Here is a 25,028-nt window from a genome sequence, read left to right on the forward strand (position 1 = left end):
TTATTTAGAGTGTATGTCAAAAAGTAAAATATTTGATATATTTACGAAGTGATGTCGTAAATTTTTATAACTTTGATTTTTTTTTTATTTTTTTTTTTTTTGGTGAACTTTGATTTTTTTTATTTTTATTTTTTTTTGTGAACTTTGATTTTATTTGTCAGTTGGATATCACAAGTCTAAATATAACACTAATAAGGACTTGGCTTTTATTATGGTTTTTATAATATATGTATAATATACACATACACATACACACACATATACATATACATATATACACACATATACACATACATATACATATACTAATAAGGACTTGGCCTTTATTATGGTTTTTATAATATATGTATAATATACACATATACATATACTAGTATTTTGATTTAAATAATTTTGTGAAGAAAAAGTTTTCTTGTTTAGAGTGTATGCCAAAAAATAAAACTTTTGGATATATTTATGAAGTGATGTGATGCACGAACGATTAAGAAATTGGAAAAAGTAATGGAAAGATAGATTTGGTTCTGAGATCACACATTAAAAACTTAATTCTTTGATAAAACTGAATACATTAAAAACTAACTTCTGCCAAAAGACATGACTTCTATTTAAATACAAACCCTAAAAACATAAAATACAAAAAAAAAAAACATAAAAGACCCTGAAAACTCTAAAATTATAAAGAAAGGTCCAAAAGTCCATGAAGGAAGGCTCGGATCGCGAATCTGAGTCCGAAAATGGGTGAAACGAATCTATAGATTTGTTTCTGATCCGGTTTTGGGCTGTGGAGTTCCTGTCAAAATTTCAGCCCGATCCGACGGACGGATCAAAAGTTACGCCCCTTTTCGTGAAGCATGCGCAGGACCATATTGCATCATGATGTCGTAAATTCATATAATATGCAATAAATTTTTTTGGCAGGACCATATTGCATCCGACGGACTAAAATAGTATGTGTATATATGTAGCTTTGTATATGTATATATGTATGTGTATGTGTATATGTGTGTGTATATGTATATATATATGTGTGTGTATGTGTATGTGTATGTGTATGTGTATATGTATGTGTATGTGTATGTGTATATTGAGGAGGGTACAAATGCCTCCATGTTTTTGTGCCTCCATCATGCCTCCATCTCTCTCCATCATTTTCAAAGTTCAAACAGTCGATCCGAACCGTTCAATCTAACCTCCATACTAAAATATGTTTGGAGACCAAATTTTATATTTTTAGGAATTTCTTTACTATTTTTTTAGATAGGTAAAAAAATACTGTTTTTAGATGGTTCAGATTTACTGATTTTGTACCTATCTAAGAAAATAGTAAAAAAATTCCTAAAAATATAAAATTTGGTCTCCAAACATATTTTAGTATGAAGGTTAGATTGAACGGTTCGGATCGACTGTTTGAACTTTGAAAATGATGGAGAGAGATGGAGGCACAAAAACATGGAGGCATTTGAACCCTCCTCGTGTATATTATACATATATTATAAAAACCATAATAAAAGCCAAGTCCTTATTAGTGTTATATTTAGACTTGTGATATCCAACTGACAAATAAAATCAAAGTTCACCAAAAAAAATAAAAATAAAAATAAAAATAATCAAAGTTATAAAAATTTACGACGTAAATATATCAAATATTTTACTTTTTGGCATACACTCTAAATAAGAAAACTTTTTTTTCACAAAATTATTCAAATCAAAATACTAACATCTCTAAAAAAATTAAAAAAAATTAAAAAAAAGAAAAAAGGCAAAGGCCATGGGGCGCCCCAGCCACGGGCGCCTCACTGTGTGTTTTGGACCGCCCTGGGCCCAGGCGGTCAGGGCATATTTGATAAAAATTTGGGGACAGGGGCGTTTTTAAAATTTTCTTTGTTTTTAGGGATATTAATAAAAATGGCCGTAGCATGAATGCCCATCAAAGGATATTTGTGAGCTTAATTTAAAATGTTGTCGGATTAGTTCAAATAATGGATATGAATCATAAATCTTAATTTACTAGAAAAACCAACAATTTATATTCGGATTTTGAATTTTTTTTAGATTGTTTTGTACAAGCTTAATAGGTGCGAAGTTGTTGAAAAACAATGTACCTATATAATTCACTACTAGTACTGTCACTGTGCGTTGCAACGGGAATATATTATAAGAAAAAAAATAATACAAAATGACATATTTTCATTAAAAAGATTTAGACTTAATGATAAATAACATTACTAAATAATGACTTTTACACACAATTAACATTTCTTAAATTACATACATATTTTTGATATATTTTAATAAAAAAATCTCATAAAAAATTACATATTAAATGACAAATAACATTCCTTAAACAATATAAAAAATAAAAAGAAATGAAGATATAACCAATCAATTATCAATGAATCTAAAGTTCCTTATATGACATTTAAACAATAGAAAGAAATGAGAAACAATCGAGATTATATAATTTGTATGTGACGAGTACGTGTCTAAAACTCTAAATAAATTTAAACTTCTACGCATAGGAAAACTAAAAAAGATGCATGAAATCAAAAGAATGCCAAATTATTTGATTATAAGGTTGATATTCAATCCAAAATTTCATCAGCCGTTGGTGAATCAGAACAACTACGTGCTTAATATAAGAATGGAGATGCATCCTTTGATCTTATTACAATTAAAAGTAAAAATTTGGACCCATAAATATTTGGTCCGTCAAGTAGAATTAGTTAAATAATTTGAATTGTCGTTTCAAATTAATATGATGGGAAGTACATAGTCATCATTTTGATTTTGGGCTTCCTGATTTATCAGGGCCGACTAAAGAAGGCCTGAAATTGATATTCAGACCGCAATTTGAAAGATTTATATTTTCTTTCTTTCTTTCAAAGTATTGATTTGTCTTTATTTCTACAATTTTAATTACTTCAAATTTAAAACTCACATATCAAAATAATACAGTTAGACATGATTATATCATTTTTCTTTATACATATTGAAAGTATTACAATATTTTGATTTTGCTTTAAATGACATTAAGAGCTTGAAAAATTATATTAATGTAGGTAATTTCTTCAAGTTAATTTTTGAACTTACTAATTTATATAAAAATAAAATAAAAAATGGTAATATTTTTGTGCATGTAGAGAAAATAATTAGACCACATCAAACAAACAATTGTATTTTAACATTTACTTTTAAACTTCTAACAAAAAAGAAAAAGAAAAAGACATTTGATCCCTCTTAGGCCCTGTTCGGCTGCACAGTGGGAATGAGAATAGGAACGGGAATAGAAAAGGTGAACTGAAATTTACTGTTCACGTGGGAAAAAAAAAATTCAGTCTGAGTGAATTTTTTTTTTCCCACATAAACAATATTTTCGGAATTACATCCGAACAGGCCCTTAATATTTACAGTTCTAAACAAAAAGTATTTTCCCAAGATATAAGCGTTTACACTGGCCTGACTAATCGAATTAGTTAAATTAATTATTCGACCGATCCACAGACTTGACATTACATGAATTTCCACGAAGTTAGTTCCTGGAATTGTTTAATACCTTTTATACGATCGAGGGAGGTGGCAGTCAAGATGTCTCTTTCACAAGCTCTCCAACTATCTAAAATGCTCACTTTGAAATTTTGAATCCCTACTCGTTCAGACTAATAATTACCACCGCTAGGCTTCCACTCAAAAAAAAAAAAAAGAAAAAAAAAAGAAAAAAGATTTCTCTCCTACTCTTTAAATTCTTATATTCAATTTGCATGGTCCTTGTCAAATTAATCAAATCAGCATGGCAGCATATGATGGTCCTTGTCAAATTATACCCTTTGACTACTACCTTTTCGAGTCTAATGATTTATATAAATGAGTTCTTAATTACATAAAATTATAGTAATAGATTCAACATTAATGATAAAAATAATTTAACGACCCAGAATTTTTCTTAATCCGGATGAATGGATGTGCGAATATAATTTGAAAATATTTGACATTTTATAATAAAAAATAATATATCAAAATGATAATACTTTTGACGTAAACAAAAGAATCTTAAATTTTGAAAGCAATTTGGACATAAAATAAGACGTCTAATTACAGATCGTTCTGATTAGGGTCGAATTAGGTTTTAAAATTGTTTGGATTTGGATCGTCTTGAGTTTTAGATGAGAATTTTTATCTTTAGAAAAGAAAAGAAAAGTAATGTTGAATGTAGAATTTCTACGGATTCAAAGTTTGAATATATGAGAATTTTACCGATTCAAACTCATTTATTTAGTTTTTCTATGAAATGAGGGTGGCCCCACCAGATAAATAATAAAAGAACACGATTGTACCCATTTTTGCAAGATGGCAAAAAGATGAGCTCATTTTTTTATCGTGTTGGATTGGTTCAAATTTTACCGATCTTTCTATGTATTAAAAAACAAAGACGTTCTTTCTATTTTTCTCTCTTATTTTTTAATATTTTTACAGATCAAAATTCTCATTTTAGATTGTTTTGTCGGATTCGAACCATTGTTTACCGTTTAAAAAAAAAACAAAAGATCAACCGGATTCCTATCCATATCAAATCGTGTGCATAAAGATTAACCAGTTTTGTCATCTCTATTAATCCTTTAATGGGTGCGTTTAAGGAGGTTAATTTATATCGTTTTATATTTATTTATTGACGAGAAATTGTGTTGAATACTTGAGTGTTACTTGCTGGACTTACCCTCAAGTTATTTGTAAAGATTATAAAGAACGGATTTTAATACAATCCTAAGAGTGTTTAGTCACTCCTATAATTTTTATTTTACTTTAATTATATATATTGAAATTTAATTGTATTTTATTTATATACTAAAGCCTCTTTCATTAAATATTAAATATGTATATTAGAATTTTGCATTACGATTGTGAAACTTTGAGTTCAAATTTCATTATCACACTTTAAACATTTTTTATATTTTAAGTTTCAGCACTTTAAATCTATTTTTTCTAGTTGTACATCTCTGTATTAATTATAGGGAACCCTAACCTAACTTCACGCGGTGTATAATAAGAGTGCTCGAGTAACCTTTAATATTTTGATAATTGAGGAATTTACATGTAAGATTATGAATTCGGTAAATTCACGCCGAAATCAAAAGTCATGCCAAGGCAGGAGACTTTCATGCTCTCATTATTTTTTGGGTTTGGGTTTACCTCTACGGGGTCTCTGCGTCTACAAAATTTTCCTGAGAAAGTTGACTCTTTGATGGAACCTTTCCTCCTGTCAGATTCACATTAGGTTAACTGTTGGTTTGCTCTGGAACTGCAAATAAATCCAACCAAATCAAATTTATCCCAGTTTGAATTTGATTCAAACAGAATTAATTGTAATTTTTTTCGAATCGAATTGAAGTCAATCGAATCACGAACTACGGATTTTTTTGGCAGCCACCGGTAATTTATGCATTAGTTTTCTTCACGCAGTTTTCTTTTATCTTTTACCTTTCACAAATTCACTCACACTGATGAATTATGGATCAACCCAAAAAATTTTTACTTTTTACGCTGTTGGATTGATTAAAATCATAGCATGGACCTAATCAAATAGAACTTATTTCCATTGTTAATTTGTTACGCTGTTACTATTATATTAACAATTTTGAGCTTTGATATAAGTTTGATGCCTACATTATTAAAGGTTGATGGTTGAAGCCATTAGTTGCATTATTTGAGATTCTGATCTAAATAGTTCACGAACCAATTTCGAATGAAATATACCCAGTTTGAGTTTGAGTTTGAATAAGATTTGAACCGAACTGGTTTGATTTGTTTCAAAACGAACTAATTTCGAACCAAATTAATTACAAATTTTTTCCAAATCAAACTCAAATCGAATCAGGAACTATGAACTTTTTGTGCAGCCCTAGTTTCCTCTTTGTAGTTTTTACTTAAATCCACATTTTAGTATTTAAACTTAAAAAAAAACTAGTATTTAAAAAGAAGATCAAAATAGTATTTTAATTTTTTTAGGTGACTAATTTAGTCTTTCCAATATAAATTTTTGCTGACGTGAATTAATTTATTTGTCACATAAATTTCAAGTTCATCACATTGATATGAATTAAAGTTTAGGCGATATTTACACTGAATCCAATCCACTTCAATTTAGATCTCTAGCCTCATGTTGATAACACTAAATTTATTTGCTAAACCCTCTACGTTTTGCTCTTTTCATAACTGGTTTAGAGAAGTACTCTTTATTATTATTATTATTTAAATGTCTCTAATTTTTTTACCTCTACAGTGTCTTTATTTTTAAAACATTAATAACTCAAAATTTAAATTATAAACGTCAAAATAAAACCATTAGATGTGATCTATGTTATTTAATCTATGTGCTCATAAAAAATTATCATATTTTGGTTTTGTTTTTATGTGAATCAATAAGTTGAAAATCAACGTCTAAAAATTATCCACATTAGTACGTTATTACAAGCTCTTGATGACAATCAAAATAAAGTTGAAATGTCATATTTTTTTATGCATAAATAAAATGATATAGATCATATTTAAATGTTTTATTTTGACTTTTAAATTTTAAATTTTGAGTTATTAAAGTTTTTAAAAATGAAGGCATGATGAAGACACAAAAATAGAGGCATTTGAGCCCTCTATTATAGCACTCTCCTTACGAGAATTTAACTCATTCTAGAAATTCAGCCCAAATTATTATTGTTTATCTAGATTTGGTTGAGAAAAATGCAAATAATGTGAAATTGATATACTCAAAAGTTTGAAATCGTTCCAGGTTTGGTGGTACATTTTATTTTGTATTGTTAGTATTGTATTACGCTTTTTGGCACAACTATTATTTATACGTAAGATTGCACTATATGTACCCTATTATTTTTTCACTCTAAATAGACAATATCGGTTTGATATACCTATAGAGGTAATTTAGTAATAATCTATCTATAAGGATTCAGATTTTTTTTTTTGACGGTTGACGGCAATTGTCGTCAACAAATATATTGATAAAAGATGATTTAAAAAATTGTTTTTGAAATGATAGAGGTTGTGGTCATTCTCATAATTACACTAATAGCCACAATAACCCTTTCTCTTCACCTGTCCCCCTACATTGTACTCTAATTACAAATTTTTACATATTAGTTTGCCACCTCTCAATTTCTATAGCTGTGTCATTAATCAGGTAATTACAGCTCGTCTTTTATATTTGAAAAGAACCTTTTGTTCCTTTCTCTCCACAATGCCCAAGCTCTTGCAGCCCATAGTATATTCCAGAGTATTTTTTTTTTGTGATTTTGAAAGTTGCCTTCCAGTTTCAAACCACACTCGTTGTATGTCCACTCCTCGTGATGCCCTCATGTTGTACTGTGCCAGCATCCCTCTCCAAAACCACACTGCATACGTACATTCCCACATAATATGATCTCTCGTTTGCAACCCGATTGCACATTACAGCCTCTGTAAGTTAAAAAATCCTGAGTCAAAATTTTACTATCCAGCATCAGCCAGATAAAAATTCTGTAAGATCCTCGTATTGTGCAACCCTCTATATGCAGAAGCACAGGAAAAAATTCCGGAGCTTGTCCATCTCCATTTTTTAACACCTCCTTGCATATTTATCGAGCATGAGTAGAAATGTTTCAGGTCTGTTAATTTTTTATGAAGAAAGAAGCTCTGTTTCTGCAGTGACTCCATACAACGAGCTTATTAGAATTCAGATTATTATGTCCTATATAGTTTATTAGCACCTCTACATGGAAAAATTATGTGTATTACCATAATATGTATACTTGAAAAACATTTAATAATATTAATTGTAAGCCATGAATTAAGCCACAAATTCCAATTAAATAAGGAATAATTTAAACTAGAATTTAACTTTAAACCTCAATCAAATATAAAACTTAAATTAGTCTAAATTAAAATAACTAACTTAGATCTCCAAAATTTTAGGCTTCATCAGCCAAAGACCATCCTAGTAGATAGCATCGTCTTAAGGTAGGTTGGGCCTTCCGCCCTTCCCAATCCTCTCCTTTCTTTTTCTCAGATATTTTTTTCCGAAATTTTGCTGATTTTTATTTTTTAGATTTTCTGTGCTGACCACTTAATTTAATGCTATGTAGCGGGTTAAAAAAGCGTGGATCTAATGGGTAAAAAGCACAAATCATTTCGTTGAAGCTGCACGAAATTATAGCAGTTAATCTTTTTTTTTCCACATGTTTTGAGTTCCTTTGATAGTTGATAAATTATCAATAGTGAAAAATTAGTCGAAGGCGTTCCACTCCAATACATAATTGACCATCCCTCTTACTTAAATGTTCTGGTTCTGTCATTCATTCATAGAATATTGAGTATTTTATTGATGAAAATATGGATCTAGTTCATATTTGATTAATTGAAAACATTGAGTATTAATTTAATAATAAATATATGCGTAAATCTTTGGATTGTTTTTTTTGAAGGTCAGACAATTTCATTGATATAAGAAAATTATTTACAAAAGTTCAAGAAAAAAGAAAATATTTACAATGATCAAAGCAAAAATCCAAAATCTTTGTATTACTTACCTGTAACTTTTGAAAGAAGGTTTAAAGCACATTTTGGTGTTAAAGAGTCCGTTCTTGTTTAAGTATTTGAATCCTTTTAAAAACATCAAAATATTTCCAAATTAGATAAAATTATATAATAATAAGAAGACTTCTTATGCATATGATGAGCGCTTGATGCATGTACATGATTAGTTGGTATATGTTGAGAAATAAGATCTAGGATCTCAGATTAATAATCATCATAGATCTAGAAATAGAAGGCTATGATTAAATCAAGGAAGTAAAGGGGCCTCCTTGCATATATTCAACAAATAGGTATACTGTACATAGGTACAAGGTACAAACGGTAACAAAACAGTAGCTTAGATGTTTGTAATATATATAGGAATGAAAACAGTGTAAAGAACTGATTTGAATGAAATAATTGTTTTCTCAAAATAATCTCTCCTCAGAAATTGCATAAATTCAACATGGTATCAGAGCATCAGTCTCTGTGACCGAAAAAATATCTTCCAAATTCTTACCAGCAAAACTGGTATATACACAAGCAAAATCAAAACCCATAAACAGAAGTCTAGCACGTCAAAGAGATGGCTTCAGAGGGGCAGCATTCGAAAGAAGCCACCAATACCTCAAAACTCACAAACTCATTGCTCAACGGCCAAAACTATCTCTCATGGGCAAGTGCCGCAAGATTATCTCTCAGTGGAAGAGAGGTTTTAGAATTCATCACAGGAGAGTCTGAAAAGCCGGTTCCAAAAAAGAAAGATGAGGCAACTGAGGCCGAAAAAAAGGCAAGAAAACAGTGGCAATCTAAGAATGACAGAGTCATGACATGGATCATGCAATCCATGGAGCCGAGTGTTTCAGAAATATTCCTTGGCCATGAAACAGCTTTCTCACTGTGGGAAGGCATAAAAACGATGTATGGCCGACAAAACAACAATTCCCACATTTATCGATTAAAACTAGAAATCCAGCAAGAACAACAAGGGTCAAGGAGTAATATAGAGTACCTAGGTGCTCTTCAAAAGAAATTGCATGAACTTCGAGTTTATCGGCCACCCATACCAGATCCAATAGCCATTCAGAGAGAAGAAGAAGATAAAATCTTCCAATATCTCGCGGGTCTCAATCCAAGCTATGAAGCCGTGAAATCACAACTTCTTTTAACAACTTCCCTTCCCTCCTTTGCTCAAATTACCACCATGGTGGAGCAAGAAGAAAGCCGACGGCTTGCTATGAGTGGTCCACAAGTCGGTGGAAGCGAGGGACACGAGACTCATAGCTTTGCCACAAAAAACCCCAATTTCGGAAAAAACCCTAACTTCCCAAATTACTCAAACCGGTCAAGTATCAAGGGAGATAGATGCTCTCACTGCAAAAAGGAGGGTCACCAAGCCGAAAAATGCTATTTTCTTCACCCACATCTCAGGCCGAAGTGGTGGGATTCAAAGAGGGGAGGGGGAGACGTGAAAATGGCGGACTGGAATGAAGGGAAGAAGAGAAAGAAAGGGGCTGAGTCGCGTGGGGGCTATTCTGCTCAAACTGAACCCAACCGGCCAATAAAAATGATTGGTTCAAGTGAACCAGGGTCAAATCAGTTTTTTTTTTTAGAACTTGGTAGATGCTACCAAGATTGTGTTAATAAATGTGTTTACAACATCCGTCCCTAATATATTACAAGATTATTTAGAGGGTTCAAATGCCTCCATGTTTTTGTGCCTCCATCATGCCTCCATCTCTCTCTATCATTTTCAAAGTTCAAACAGTCGATCCGAACCGCTCAACCTAACCTCCATACTAAAATATGTTTGGAGACCAAATTTTATATTTTTAGGAATTTTTTTACTATTTTTTTAGATAGGTTCAAAATCAGTAAATCTTAACCATCTAAAAATAGTATTTTTGTACCTATCTAAAAAAATAGTAAAAAAATTCCTAAAAATATGAAATTTGGTCTCCAAACATATTTTAGCATGGAGGTTAGATTGAGCGGTTCGGATCGACTGTTTGAACTTTGAAAATGATGGAGAGAGATGGAGGCATGATGGAGGCATTTGAACCCTCCTCGATTATTTATGCTATTACATCAACATGACCCGCTTGTGAACCCCTTCCCAAGGCCCGATTTCTCATTTTTCTCATGCTTCCAACTCTATTACCACAATACGGATATCAGTTTGTTAGAGGTACTGGAATTAACTTTATTTTAATTATTACATGGACTAATTAATGTAGAACACTTGTGGGCTTGTAATTGGATCACATGGTCAAACCTCAAATTTTTTTTTTTTTTTGCTAACCACAATAGACTAATATTTTTTTTTAAATGATCAGAACATTGAATTATTTTGTGACTGACCTTGTAAAACACGTAATAAGGGAGGAATATTTCAAGAACAGGTCTAAGAAAAATCGATTAATGCTTTCGAAGCTTAGGTCTAAGGAATATTTCAAAAACAGGTCTAAGAAAAATCGATGAGGTCTACTTGTGTTTGCTTAATTTTATAATTTATTTTAAAAATATTCCTACAATTTATACTCTATTTTGCATTCTATATTTATGGACCTTTAATATTCAAGTTGTTCCTATCAAAATTTATATGTTATTGCAAAGTATTCATCACTTTTTCTCAGTGTTCTAAATAGTGCGCTATAGTATTTTCGGACCTTGAACACTAAGTTATGAAATAAAAGTGCACTATTTTTTATGCATAATTCAAAAAATAACATGGCCGTATCTAGACAAAATGGCCACGGCCTAAACTCTAAACCCTAAACCCGTAAATTAAATTGGGCGGCATTATGATTTATGCAGCGATGATGTCGAAAGCATTAATCGATTTTTCTTAGACCTGTTCTTGAAATATTCCTCCCTTATTATGTGTTTTACAAGGCCAGTCACAAAATAATTCAATGTTCTGATCATGTAAAAAAAAAATTAGTCTATTGTGGTTAGCAAAAAAAAAAAAAAAAAATTGAGGTTTGACCATGTGACCATGTGATCCAATTACAAGCCCACAAGTGTTCTACATCAATTAGTCCATGTAATAATTAAAATAAAGTTAATTCCAGTACCTCTAACAAATTGATATCAAGAAAACTTCATTCGAGATAAGTTGCATGCTAGACTACTTGAATAAGAATAATATGTTTTCAAAATTGTAAATAGGTATACCAACTACTCATGTACATGCATCAAGCGCTCATCATATGCATAAGAAGTCTTCTTATTATTATATAATTTTATCTAATTTGGAAATATTTTGATGTTTTTAAAACGATTCAAATACTTAAACAAGAACGGACTCTTTAACACCAAAATGTGCTTTTAACCTTCTTTCAAAAGTTACAGGTAAGTAATACAGAGATTTTGGATTTTTGCTTTGATCATTGTAAATATTTTCTTTTTTCTTGAACTTTTGTAAATAATTTTCTTATATCAATGAAATTGTCTGACCTTCAAAAAAACAATCCAAAGATTTACGCATATATTTATTATTAAATTAATACTCAATGTTTTCAATTAATCAAATATGAACTAGATCCATATTTTCATTAATAAAATACTCAATATTCTATGAATGAATGACAGAACCAGAACATTTAAGTAAGAGGGATAGTCAATTATGTATTGGAGTGGAACGCCTTCGACTAATTTTTCACTATTGATAATTTATCAACTATCAAAGGAACTCAAAACATGTGGAAAAAAAAGATTAACTGCTATAATTTCGTGCAGCTTCAACGAAATGAGTTGTGCTTTTTACCCATTAGATCCATAGTGACAAGATTCACATATTATATCTGAATAATTTGTTTTTTTGGTGATGTCAAACCGAACACCGAATTATTTGATTGACCAAATTTTGACCGAATTAAATCCAAATAATACGCGAACTTTACGAACTTTTCCAGAATTTTCCGAAATTATTCCCGAATTTTTTCCAGAATATTTTTTTTTGGAAACATCTAATTGTCCACAGTTTGTCCACATAAAAATGTTATTTGACTTGCGCCAATTATGTAAAATTATTAATTCAATACTGTAACTTGTATAACAAATCTTATAAAAACACACTTTAAATTTCTAACATTCAGCAGGTCCACTTTGTGTACTTGCAACTTGCATAACTTGCCAAACTAACTGTATTTGATACGAGACTACTTGATGTACATCTCTAACTTATAGTTAATGACAGTTTTAAAACCTTATAGAATATTTTAAAATTGAATCACTTCTCAAACTTGCAGTTTTTTCAAAATAATCCCGGAAATTATACAAAATTAATTTTTTTGAATCAAATTTTCTTTTTCAAAATTAAAATTAATTTTATTTTTTTGAAAAAAATTCATAATTTTTTTTCTTCAATTATTTATATTTATATATGCATCTATATCCTATAAATTAAAACTACACATACTGTAAAACATAAAGATGCAAACTATAGAACTTCAATACTGTAAAAATTTCAAATGTAAACTATAAAATTAACAGAAACAAACTATAAAACTATAAATCTGAAACCTAAAATACTATGAAACTGAGATAAACACACTACAAAATTCAATACTATAAATTTAAAAGATGTAAATAGTAAAACTAACAGATGCAAATTATAAATCATCAATACATTAAATATTTCACAACCACATTGTGAAACATTAGTAATTGTTCACAAGATGAATATTACAAAATTAACACGGTGAATACTGTAAAATGACAAGATCAACACTCCATATCGCTTCTATCATCTCTTTACTCCAGATTTTCACAAGATGAATCTATAAAATTACAAAATGAATACTGTAAAATTAACAAGATGAATACTATAAAATGACAAAATCAATACTCTATATCGCCTCTCTATCATCTCTTTCCTCTAGGTTTTCACAAGATGAATACTGTAAAATTACAAAATGAATACTGTAAAATTAACATGGTGAATACTGTAAAATGACAAGATCAATACTGCATATTGCCTCTATATCACCTCTTTCTTCCAGATTTTCACAAGATGAATACTGTAAAATTACAAGATGAATACTGTAAAATTAACAGGATGAATACTGTAAAATAACAAGATCAATACTCCATATCGCATCGCTTTCATCTCTCATCCATTTCGACTCTCTCCTCAATCGATATTTAAACTAATTTGTTTTTTACCTTATGTAAAACTGACACATCTTGTGTCCCAATTAATGAAATATAGAGACTAGATCTCTAGCTTTCTTTGTCAAAAACGACTTATGTAATTTTTAATTCAAATATCAAATTCAAAATAAATAAAAAAAATCAAATCAGACATTGAAATAATATGAGATCCAATATTACTCACACGGTAGAGTTGAGCACGATGCCTCGCGTGAAGAGATGATGTCAACAATTATCGCTGCCAATCCCGAGAACTCGACGGAGGGAGAGATCAGAACTGGAGAGATGGCAGCGACCGCAGCGGAGTTGAGAGAAGAGGAAGCAGTGAGATCGGGAGGGGTGGGTGGGGAGATGGAAGAGCCATTTTCATTTTTGTAGAGAGAAATCAGAAATTTATTTTGAAAAAAAAAAAAACAGATCGGGAAATGAGTATAAAAGAAATGTTGTTAAAATTGGACAGCTTTAAAAACACATTAATTAGTGGGGACCGACATTTAATGACAGTTAAAATCAGATCAGATTAGTGTTGTGAATAAAAACTTTTTCTCTATTTTTTTGTTTTTGTTTTTCTTTTCTCTCTTGTAGGACTGAGATATCTGATTTGGATAATTCTAAATTATTCCCGAATTATACCCAAATTATTCCTGAATCACGAATTTTCGCCGAACCGAACCCGAATAATTCATTTGTCACTATGATTAGATCCACGCTTTTTAACCCGCTACATAACAGTAAATTAAGTGGTCACCACAGAAAATCTAAAAAAAATAAAAATCAGCAAAATTTCGGAAAAAAAAATATCTGAGAAAAAGAAAGGAGAGGATTGGGAAGGATAGAAGGCCCAACCTACCTCAAGACGATTATATACAGTGCTATCTACTAGGATGGTCTTTGGCTGGAGCCTAAATTTTGGAGATCTAAGTTAGTTATTTTAATTTAGACTAATCTAAATTTTATATATGATTGAGGTCTAAAGTTAAATTATAGTTTAAACTATTTCTCGTTTGATTAGAATTTGTGGCTTAATTAATGGCTTGCAATTAATATTATTAAATGTTTTTCAGATATAAATGTTATGGTAATACAGATAATTTTTTTTCCATGTAGAGGTGCTAATAATTAAACTATATAGGACATAATAATCTGAATCCTTATAGATAGATTATTACTAAATTACCTCTAGAGGTATATCAGACAGATATTGTCTATTTAGAATGAAAAAATAATAGGGTATATAATTATATATAGTGCAATCTTACGTATAAATAATAATTGTACCAATAAGCCTAATACAATACTATACAAAATAAAATGTACCAGCAAACCTTGAACGATTTCAAACTTTTGAGTATATCAATTTCACATTATTTGCATTTTTCTCACCTTGAAGCAACCAAATCTAGATAAACAATAATAATTTGGGCTGAATTTCTAGAATGAGTTAAATTCTCTTAATTGCGATAACAATTTTCTCATTAATTAGTATTTATCTCACTCACAATCCATACATAAACTAACTCTTAAGTCACCTAAATAGATAGAATTACCTTTTATTTTTAAATAGGCTTATTCGATCTTAATCTGACTCAATTAAATCACAATTGATAGAATAACTAAGATCTAAAACTCTTGTACCACTGTTTAGTCAACAATCGAATATCACTAATGATTCATCATTTTATCTACAAAAGAAAAATAAATGGTGTACATTGGATTTTGACCAAGATTGAGTATATTACATGAAGGATCTTAAGCTAAAGACAAGAAAATTAATTATATAGTTGAGCTTTCTGTGAATGGTTACAAAATTTATTCAAAAATTAAAGCTCAGCGTGTTTATTCAAATTGTGGTGTCAATTCTATTTCTCAATCCAATCGATCAACCTCTTTCAAATCTGATCTAGTCTGTTGAAGTCATATTAATTTGTTGGTTCGGATAAAGGACCAAAAAATTTAATTGTATATTTACCTGACATCTGATCCATTTGTCCATCTTTTTTCTTTTAAAGAATATTTTTAATAAATTAAAAAATATATATATAGTTTCATGAGTAAAAAAAATATATCAAATTTCAACATTTTATCATAAAAACCAACATATTCATCAATTATTCTATCTCATTTTTTTTTGTCTAAACACTGATCTAGAATATATGCAATATAATTTTAGATTTAAACGGATGGAGTCAATTTGATTTGTTTATCCTTTGGTTCAAGTGCAGATATGAACTTCTCGGATTGAATTCATCGAACCTTCTTTTGTTCGATGAGTTCAATCAACGTCGGATCTCATTAAAATGTGTATGTATGTTTTAATTTTCGTACACACAGAATTTTAATACAGATTAAACGGTATTGGACTTTATTAAACTCAAAGGTTTAAATAGCGTTTATCGCGTCATAGCGGACTGATTAAAAAAACAGCGCTATGTCCAAATAGCGCCACTATAACGCGAAATAGCGCACTATAGCTTTTATGGTCTGAAAACACTATAGTGCGCTATTTAGAACCTTGATTTAAACTTCAAAATTAGATTAGATGGACATCACAACTACTCCGTTGTCCTCGGATTAAATACTTTTATAAAAATAATATCATAATATGAAATTATATCTATACAACTTAACACGACCGTTGACAATCCTATACCGTACAAGGATTGTCATGGTGATTCATCATTCATGCATGATGCTCAACCACGACCAATGGCATGGCGATTTTTGTTAATTGCATCGTGGATAGTGCAAAGTCCACATGATGTGTCGATCCCCTATTTACGATTGATATATAGTCGGATTTTTTTATGAGGAGTACACCAAAAAATATTTACCCATACAGTTAGCGAGTTACAAATTACTGTGAATTAATCAATTTAGACCATAAACTCTTAAAATAGATAGAATATCTTAAAATGTAATATAAGAATCACAATATATTTTTTATTTATCAAAAAATGACTTTTGAACCGGAATCAATAACTCAGATCCAAAGTATTTTTTTTTTAATAACACACTAAAAAATAGTTTAATTCTTTTTTACAGTCGGAAAAAAATTTGTCTGAAAAATATTTCGTAGTGTTTATAGTATATCTAAATTATAAGATATTTTATCTATTTTGTTTAATGTTTTTTTAACAAATTTAAATTATAAGTTATTCTTTCTATTTTTAAAAATAAATAAATAAACTTATTAAAATCAAAAAATGATATATGTTGAAGAATTAGAATCTGATGAATTTGCAGGACCGTAATGTCAAATGGTGGACCCCAAAAAGTAGATCAGTCATTTAACGTTAAAATCCTGCTAAATTTCAAAATTCGGTAGTTTTTTGGTGTTTATTAATTCTTTAGCAAGAATATTTTTAAAAATTTCCTACAACAACTCGATTATATATAAAACTATACCCGATTTTCCAAATTCAAGATAAACAGTTTCCGTTTATTGCTCCTACTTAATCAGTTCCTCTATTTGAAGTTTGAAGTTTAAAGTTAAGGAAACAGTAGGTCCGATGGACATCGGAACTACTTTAGTTCCAACGGGTTTATTCACCGTCAGATTGGCTTTAGGATTTGCGTCAAAACTTTTGCGTCTGCTTTAATATTCGTGCGCACAAATCCTAAAGCAAATTAGACGGTATATCTGCCCATCGGAACCAAACTAGGTCCGATGGGCATCGGACCTACACCTTTCTCTAAAGTTAAACCCCCTTTCACCCTTTGTGTTCTTCTCCCGCCGTTCCCTTCTCCTAAGTCCTAACGACGCGCCTCAGGGTTATATGCGTCATTTTGTCAAGCCCACTTCTTTATAGTTTATACGATGCATCATTTCACAATGAATTCACATTAATAAACAATACACCGTAAAATTAAAAAGTGTAGTCAACGTTTACCAACACGCCAAATCTTCCTCCATTCCCACCTTCTCATCTCTCTCTCTCACTCTTATATATCTTCCTAAAATACTCTTTCTTGTTTCAAATTCTTCAGACATGGCTAAACTAAATACAACTTAACCAAAGGCATCTGTTCGAAGAAGAAGAAGATTCCAGATATTCAATTATTAATTCTGCATGAAAAGGAGAAGATGAGTAGTAATTACTCGGCTATAGAGAAGGCGTTGGAGTGTCTCGGCAGAGGATTTGATGTGACGAGTGATTTCCGGCTCAAGTATTGTAAAGGGAATGAACGAATTGTTTGTATCAAAGGCGAGAAGACGGAACTCAGCTTGCCGGGTTTTGGAACATTCAAGGATGTGCCGGTGGAAGTGAAGTGTGACAAAGGCGATCGGATTCGGTTCCGAACAGATGTTCTTGAATTCAATCAGGTATGATGACTTTCCTTTCATCTTCTTCTCTTTTTTTTGGAAAGTAGAGACAAATTTTAGATCCTTTTTTTTATTTTTTTTGCTTTTATTTAGTTTGATCTAAAATGATTGTTTTACTTCTATCTCGATTTTGTTTTTTAAACTTGTTCCTTCTCTGAAGTCACTGAGCGTTGGTTATCCAAAAGCAACACATGAACATAGAAACAGAAAACAAAAATATATTTCTTTTACATAGACACTTTTTTTTTTTTTCCAAAATACACCTTTTTACTACTGAAACTAAGGTGAACTAACCTCGGGAGAATTTCATTAAGCAAATTGAAAGAAGTAAAACAAAAGGTAAATGAAGAAGATTTGCAATGGCAAAGTTTACCTTGAAATGTGCATTTAGGTCGCCCAGGGAGAGCATCCACATCATACCAAGAAAAAAAAATCGAATAAAAAATAATTAACACGCTAGTAGTAGTGTAATTAGTAACTTGATGAGACCATTTCGAAAACTGGTAGTGGGATTCGCTATCAACATTTAAGCAGTATGATCCAAAATTCGAAATCACATTTTCCATATCAGGATACCTTCAGTGATAGCGATGGATTATAATCTGAAGTTCTGAACAGTTCATCAATCCAAGCCGGTTTGTAGCATCCCATCTTTGACCTTAGCAGAAGCTAACATCAATTTGGCTCCACTGAAATTAAGAGCTGTTATCAAGCATACAATTTCAATTGATCTTATGTAACAAATTCCCTGACACACACCGATTAACTGACTCATCAGAAAATTTTCCTTCTGTTATTATACTTTGCTCATGCTTCCATCATGATTGCACAAGCATTTGTTGAACTAATAAAAAAGTTCCATTGCTCTTATTTCCAAATTCTAAATACATAATAACCCCATTGTCTCCCTAATTTTCCTCCTCTGCCTTTGAAAAAACAGCTCTGTTTCAGTACCATGTATAAATTATTCGACCTGTCAAATACCTGAAACCAGATTCCGACTGGTACCTTGTTCCATTAGCAAATTGCCTAGTGGGATAATATACAACCTGTTGTGTAATTTGCTTTAGTGACAGATACAACCTTACCTGAAGTGCATGCAGAAATATCCGTATTAGAAACTTCTATCAGTTTATGTAAATAATTTATAAGCATCATTGGGTTTTTGGTGCATTACTTCTTAGACATTCTTTAATTTAACTGCAATTGTAACGTTAGATTCCGATAATTGTTACTGTTTTCTAAGTTTGAACTATGGCAAAACGAATTCATTTAATTTTGGAACTTGAGCAGCCTATTATTAATTTTCTTGGTGAAAAAAGATGAACGAACTTTTCAAAATTGTTCAATTTAAACATCCAGCATGAATGGATATAAATATCTGTATTATTCAGACGATCAACGTTACTTTTGGAGTGAGATAAAAAAGTTTGTTTGTTTTCAGTTTTAACTACAAATATAGGAATGCTTTTGCAAAATTTAACTATTTTAAGTTATCATCGGGTATACTTGAATAAATATTATTATTCTGTATTCCTCCTATACAACACAAGTTGCAATTTATAATTCATATTGAATTCAGCGGATGTTATATTCTAGCTGGCGGTCGAAGGAAAAAAAAAAACACTTTTTAATGTATGCAAAATTCTTATCATTAATATATTGTTAATTCAAGTACAATATATCACAAAACATGTACTACAACAAAAGAGATATATGTAGTGTCACGTCTAAACAGTCAAGGTCAAGATAAGTGGCCCCAAATTTCTCGTGGAAGTGGACATGCAGAGAGAACTATACACTAATTTTCTATACCATACTTGTCATACTTGAATTATACACAACAATTATTCAATATAATTGAAAAATTGGAAACTGTGGAGTAAGGATTGTCAGCTTGATACATATCTGGTAGGACCAAACGGTCCAAATCCAACACCTATATCTCCAATCGTCCACAAGTTGAAGAGCTCTCTTTTTGTTTTATTTAGCTGCCATTCTCAAAAAGAAATTGAAAAATAAGTGGACAATTGTGTTTCCATCAAATTTTTGGCAGTGTGCATCTTTCTAGAACTAAATATACTCTTCGAGCACGTGGTCACGTACATATGTGGATTGAGTTAACTTCTCCTACAATTTATCCATGCAATACATGGTGTGATTAAAACTACAAGACATTAACAAAAATTGAGACTAACAATATATGTGTTTGAGAAGGAGCGGTAGCACAGTTGGCTAAGAAAAAAAGATTCTAAAACTGTGGTAACCCAAAAGTCGAGAGTTCAAGCACCGCTCACAATTTCGCAGCCTCTGTGAAGATTTTCATAAAAGAAAAAAAAAATAGATGTGTTTGAGAAATCAAACTTCAAATTGAAGGTCATAAGTCAAGATTCTGGTACTGTATGTCATCTTTGATCTAATACTGAATCAAAGCTGACTAACTATTAATCAAACAAAGGAGAAACAAAAGAAAGAAATTTCAGTTTATCTGGGTCCATCTGGCAGCTGGAAACTAAGCTGCATTCCTACTGAGCCATTGAAAAGTCAAAAATTAAGGTCTTTTTTGTTAGGGAGAATATCATATATATACCACTCAAAAATTGTGAAATTACTTATTTATCATTCAAATTTTTGTAATTACATATTTACTATCTAAAAATCTAATAATTCACATATTTACCCAATATAACTTTAGTATATCAAATATACTCAAAACTCAGATTAATTATGTTTAATTTTCTTAAAACTATAATTAATCAAGTATTATCTTAGCACCCTCTCTTTCTTTCCTTAAAACCGCTCTCTTTTATATCCAATATAGAAGATTAAAAATAGATATTCCAAACTGAGTCAGTAACAAAACACATATTCTCAAACTCAGTTACTATTTTAATAACGGGTTGCGATATCAACATCGAATTCAGCTAGAAAAGTTGAAGTGGTTACCTTGTTTTTAGACGATCAAGCTGGAATTAGAATCCTTATATCTGAGCCTGTTGTCCCTTCTCTTTGAGTTTAAGCAGGAGAGATGAGATGAGGAGAGAGTTTAAGCGAAAATGGAAAGTTACGTCAAAAAAGACAGGAGGGAAATCTATGCGCAAAAAATGAAGGGGCAAAGAAGGAGAGAGTTTAACATAATTTTTATTAATTGGGTAAATATGTGAGTTATTAGATTTTTAGATGGTAAATATGTAATTTCACAGTATTTGAGTGGTATATATGAAATTCTCCCTTTTTGTTATCTTGTTCCAAAACTTCCTGGTAAAAAGTCTGAAATGTCATTAAGACTGCAATTAGAAATTACCAACAACAGGTTTAAATACAATTATGTTGGTCCCAATCAGATATTAGAAAAATAGATCTAGATGGGAACCAGTTAAATCTTCTAGCTAAAAATAATGACTGCAATAACTATTATGTTTAATGTGATGCCAATGGCATCAATTGCTGTATTGTTAGTTTGCAATTCACTAAAATTTCACACACCACTAATTAGTCAGACTTGATAATGTGCCAAGAAGACTCAACAATTAAGCCTATCTATTCACATTAACTCTTCTTAATTAGGAAAGAAGACAAATTAATACTACTCACAAATTACAGTGTCATCAATTTTCATGCATAATGCTTATTCAATTAATCATAATTTCTATGCAGATGTCAGAATTGTTAAATCAAAAGGGCAACCTTGCTGGTAAGATACCATCAGGCCTATTTAATGCAGTGTTTGATTTTGATGGAGGCTCATGGGGCCCAGATGCAGCCATGACCAAGTGCTTGGCCATGGATGGCTGCTACATCTCTCTCTTCAATCTCCATCTAGAGTGCCGTCCTCTCCGTCTAGCCCCGCATGTCGTTGACGCTGTCCCTGCCACATGGGACCCATCAGCTGTTGCAAGGTGCATCACATGTTATTTTAACGTTGTTCTTGCTTAATGTTATTCTCCTAAAAAAACATAATATCAGATTAACGTTTATGCCATAGATTATTCTACCAAAAAAGAAGTGGAATCTTATAGAATTGAAGAGCCTGCTCAAAGGGTTGGATTCACTGAAAGGTGAATACTAGCAGTTTGGGTCTTTGTATATCCATAACTGACTTGATTGGTTAAAAACAGTGTTTTAAAATGCGGTTTTGTTCATACATGCAGAAGGCCACTGCATACCGCATATGCGGATTTTTATGCGGATTTATATATGTGGATTTTAAAATAAAAATTCACGTATATATATGTGTGTGTATATATTTATATTCATATATTTGAATTTATTTCCACACATAACCAACAATAATTTTTTCACATAAATTCTAATTAAAATACAATCAAATTATCAAATTAATCAAGCATATGTCGCATATTCGGACTGCATGACCGTTTTCAGTCCGCATGGCCGCATATTCGGACCGCATATGCGGCCGCATGCTCAAAACCGCATGGGAGGACCGCATGACCATTTTGAGTACGGTTGCCGACTGCATAAGCATATGCAGCCGCATTTTAAACGGTGCCAGGCACTAGTTATTACAAAAGTTTTTTCCCACATGATTAATCATGTGATTAAAACGTTTATAACATTCTTTTGATGGCCATAGAAGATCTTATATTCGTTTTAATCAACAGTTGACTGTGACATGTGGATTGTAGACCATAATAAATTCGTAATTAATTTTAAACGGAAACCCACATCAGACTTTGTAAATTTTCATGAAACTTTCATGAGACTTTGTAAACCATAACAAATTCTTAATTAATTTTTAATTGAGACTTTGTAAAGCAGCTTGAGAAGTAAAATTTCATGAGACAAACTATTATATTCAGACAGTGACGCACTAACACACCAGGAACTATTATGCATTGACTGAGTCCAGCGATTATAAATTATTTTTGTTCTTAGTTGAATACGTATTAAAGCAATTGCTTGTAATTTCCACAACAAATTAGGGTTGACCAGCATATGTACGTACATGATGACTAAAATAATGCACGGTACCAGTATATATACACTGGCCAATTGTTTATCATTCAAATTGATTTTTGTTTTTAATATTGCCGGTGAAATCGTGTACCAGTCTAACAGTAGTACTGTATTAACTTCACTTAACACATCACTGCATTTATTTATCTGTCTTATGTTGCATCTGATTATAGCTTTATCGAGAACTACGGAACTCACGTGGTAGTTGGGCTTAGCATGGGAGGTCAAGATGTGGTTTATGTGAAACAGGATAAATCATCTCAGTTGCCACTATACGAAATCAAATATAACTTGGATAAATTGGGAGACCAGCTCTTCACAGGCATATGCACACTTCCTCTCCAACAAAGGAAATCCAAAGAAAATAAATCAAAGGTTGGTTACCACCATTGTTTTTTTTTTGTTTTCAGCAAACCTACATGGGCTTCTTACAGAATCATATATATATTTTTTTATCATTTTCTACATGCCTATTTGGCGAATCATATGTTGTTGCATTAAATTTTGTAGGTTTCGGGCGCTTTTAATGTGTTTGACACACAGCCAAGCATGGAAGGGCTTCCTCCAGTCTCATACAAAGAGGTAAATTTAAGGAAGCAATTGCAGTGTATCATATCCAAACATGAATCTGTGAACAAAAAGTAACAAAACTTTAACTACATACAGGGTATTACAGTAATATATTCAAAAAGGGGAGGGGATCCATCTGTCAGTAACCACTGCGAGTGGGTCCTCACTGTACCAACACATCCTGATGCAATCAATTTCACCTTTGTACCGATCACCTCTCTCCTCAAGGGCATTCCTGGCACTGGATTCCTTTCTCATGCCATCAATCTCTACTTAAGATGTATGCATCTATCAATAACAAAATTAAACTGTTGCGATGTTACTGTCACTACTAACCTCATAAATCATAATGGCATTCTTCTTATCATCTTATGTGTAGATAAACCTCCTTTATCAGAGTTGAAGTACTTCTTGGATTTTCAACATCAAAAAATATGGGCTCCGACGCAAAATGACCACCCTCTCGGCCCCAGTTCGAATCGGGTGGCTCAATCTCCTGCCTTATATTTCAGCCCTATGAGCCCAAAACTCCATGTTAGCAGAAACCAGGTACCATTTACCATTTCTCCATTTGAACCATTGAAGACTCATTGTGTGAAATTTATTCCATTGTCAAATTAATTGATAGCAAATTTGTAGGTTATTACACAAAGATGTCCTGTCACAGGGTTGAGGCTTTACCTAGAGGGGAAACGAAACAATAGATTAGCTATTCATCTCCAACATTTATCCCACACCCCGGCATTTCTAAAGGCTCAAACCAGTAAACCACCACGATGGAGAGGAACCGATACAATCTCAGATGAAAGATATTATGAGCCAATCCAGTGGAAGAAGTTTGCACGTGCATGCACTATGCCAGTTAAGTATGATCCAAGTTGGTCCACAGACGCAGAAGAGACGGCATTTATCGTGACCGGGGTGCAGTTGCACGTGCAAACCTATGGCTTCACGAGCGTGCTGCACCTCCGGCTACTATACACCGAGGTGCAAGGTTACACCATTAGCCACTCAAAGTGGGCCCGGAGCCCTTCTCATTTTTCTGGGAAATCGAATTTTCTGTCGACATCTTTTACAGGATCATCATCAAGTGCATTGGATAGGGAAAAGAATGAAAATCAGATTCTGAATGTGGATTCAGGTGTATTCAACATTAACCCACCTGCGCCTGTGGGGACTCTAAAATTGCTCAAGTTTATTGACACGTGTCAGATCACCATGGGCCCACAAGATAGCCCAGGTCATTGGTTGGTGACAGGCGCAAAGCTTGATGTAGAGAAAGGGAAGATCATGTTGCATGTAAAGTTTTCACTCCTTGCACCAGTTCCTTGATTGGGTTTAATTCCATCCAAGATGTACAGTTTTAGTATTGATAAGAAACGTTTTGCTTTATTCTTTTATGGGAATGTGAGATTGATTTCCAGCATCATTGACATAATGCATTGAA

The 25,028-nt window shown here is 31.7% G+C and overlaps 1 protein-coding gene across 1 annotated transcript; it reads left to right on the forward strand.

Moving 5' to 3' along the window:
- Positions 1-17,665: 17,665 nt before the first annotated feature.
- Positions 17,666-24,978, forward strand: LOC144555408 (MAC/Perforin domain-containing protein). Its single transcript, XM_078303728.1, has 7 exons — positions 17,666-18,034; positions 21,692-21,933; positions 23,185-23,386; positions 23,522-23,593; positions 23,678-23,861; positions 23,961-24,130; positions 24,221-24,978. The coding sequence occupies exons 1-7, from the start codon at positions 17,795-17,797 to the stop codon at positions 24,911-24,913; spliced, it is 1,803 nt and encodes a 600-aa protein (XP_078159854.1). The 5' UTR covers positions 17,666-17,794; the 3' UTR covers positions 24,914-24,978.
- Positions 24,979-25,028: the final 50 nt, after the last annotated feature.

This window comes from Carex rostrata, chromosome 6 (genome assembly GCF_964058835.1).
Source record: "Carex rostrata chromosome 6, lpCarRost1.2, whole genome shotgun sequence".
NCBI classification, from domain to species: domain Eukaryota; kingdom Viridiplantae; phylum Streptophyta; class Magnoliopsida; order Poales; family Cyperaceae; genus Carex; species Carex rostrata.

Excerpts from the sequence above, each read along its gene's own strand:
- LOC144555408 (XM_078303728.1), top strand. The coding sequence starts at position 17,795 with ATGAGTAGTAATTACTCGGCTATAGAGAAGGCGTTGGAGTGTCTCGGC. Across the intron at positions 23,387-23,521 it reads CCAAAGAAAATAAATCAAAG|GTTTCGGGCGCTTTTAATGT; the intron begins GTTGGTTACCAC and ends TAAATTTTGTAG. Across the intron at positions 23,862-23,960 it reads CATCAATCTCTACTTAAGAT|ATAAACCTCCTTTATCAGAG; the intron begins GTATGCATCTAT and ends TCTTATGTGTAG.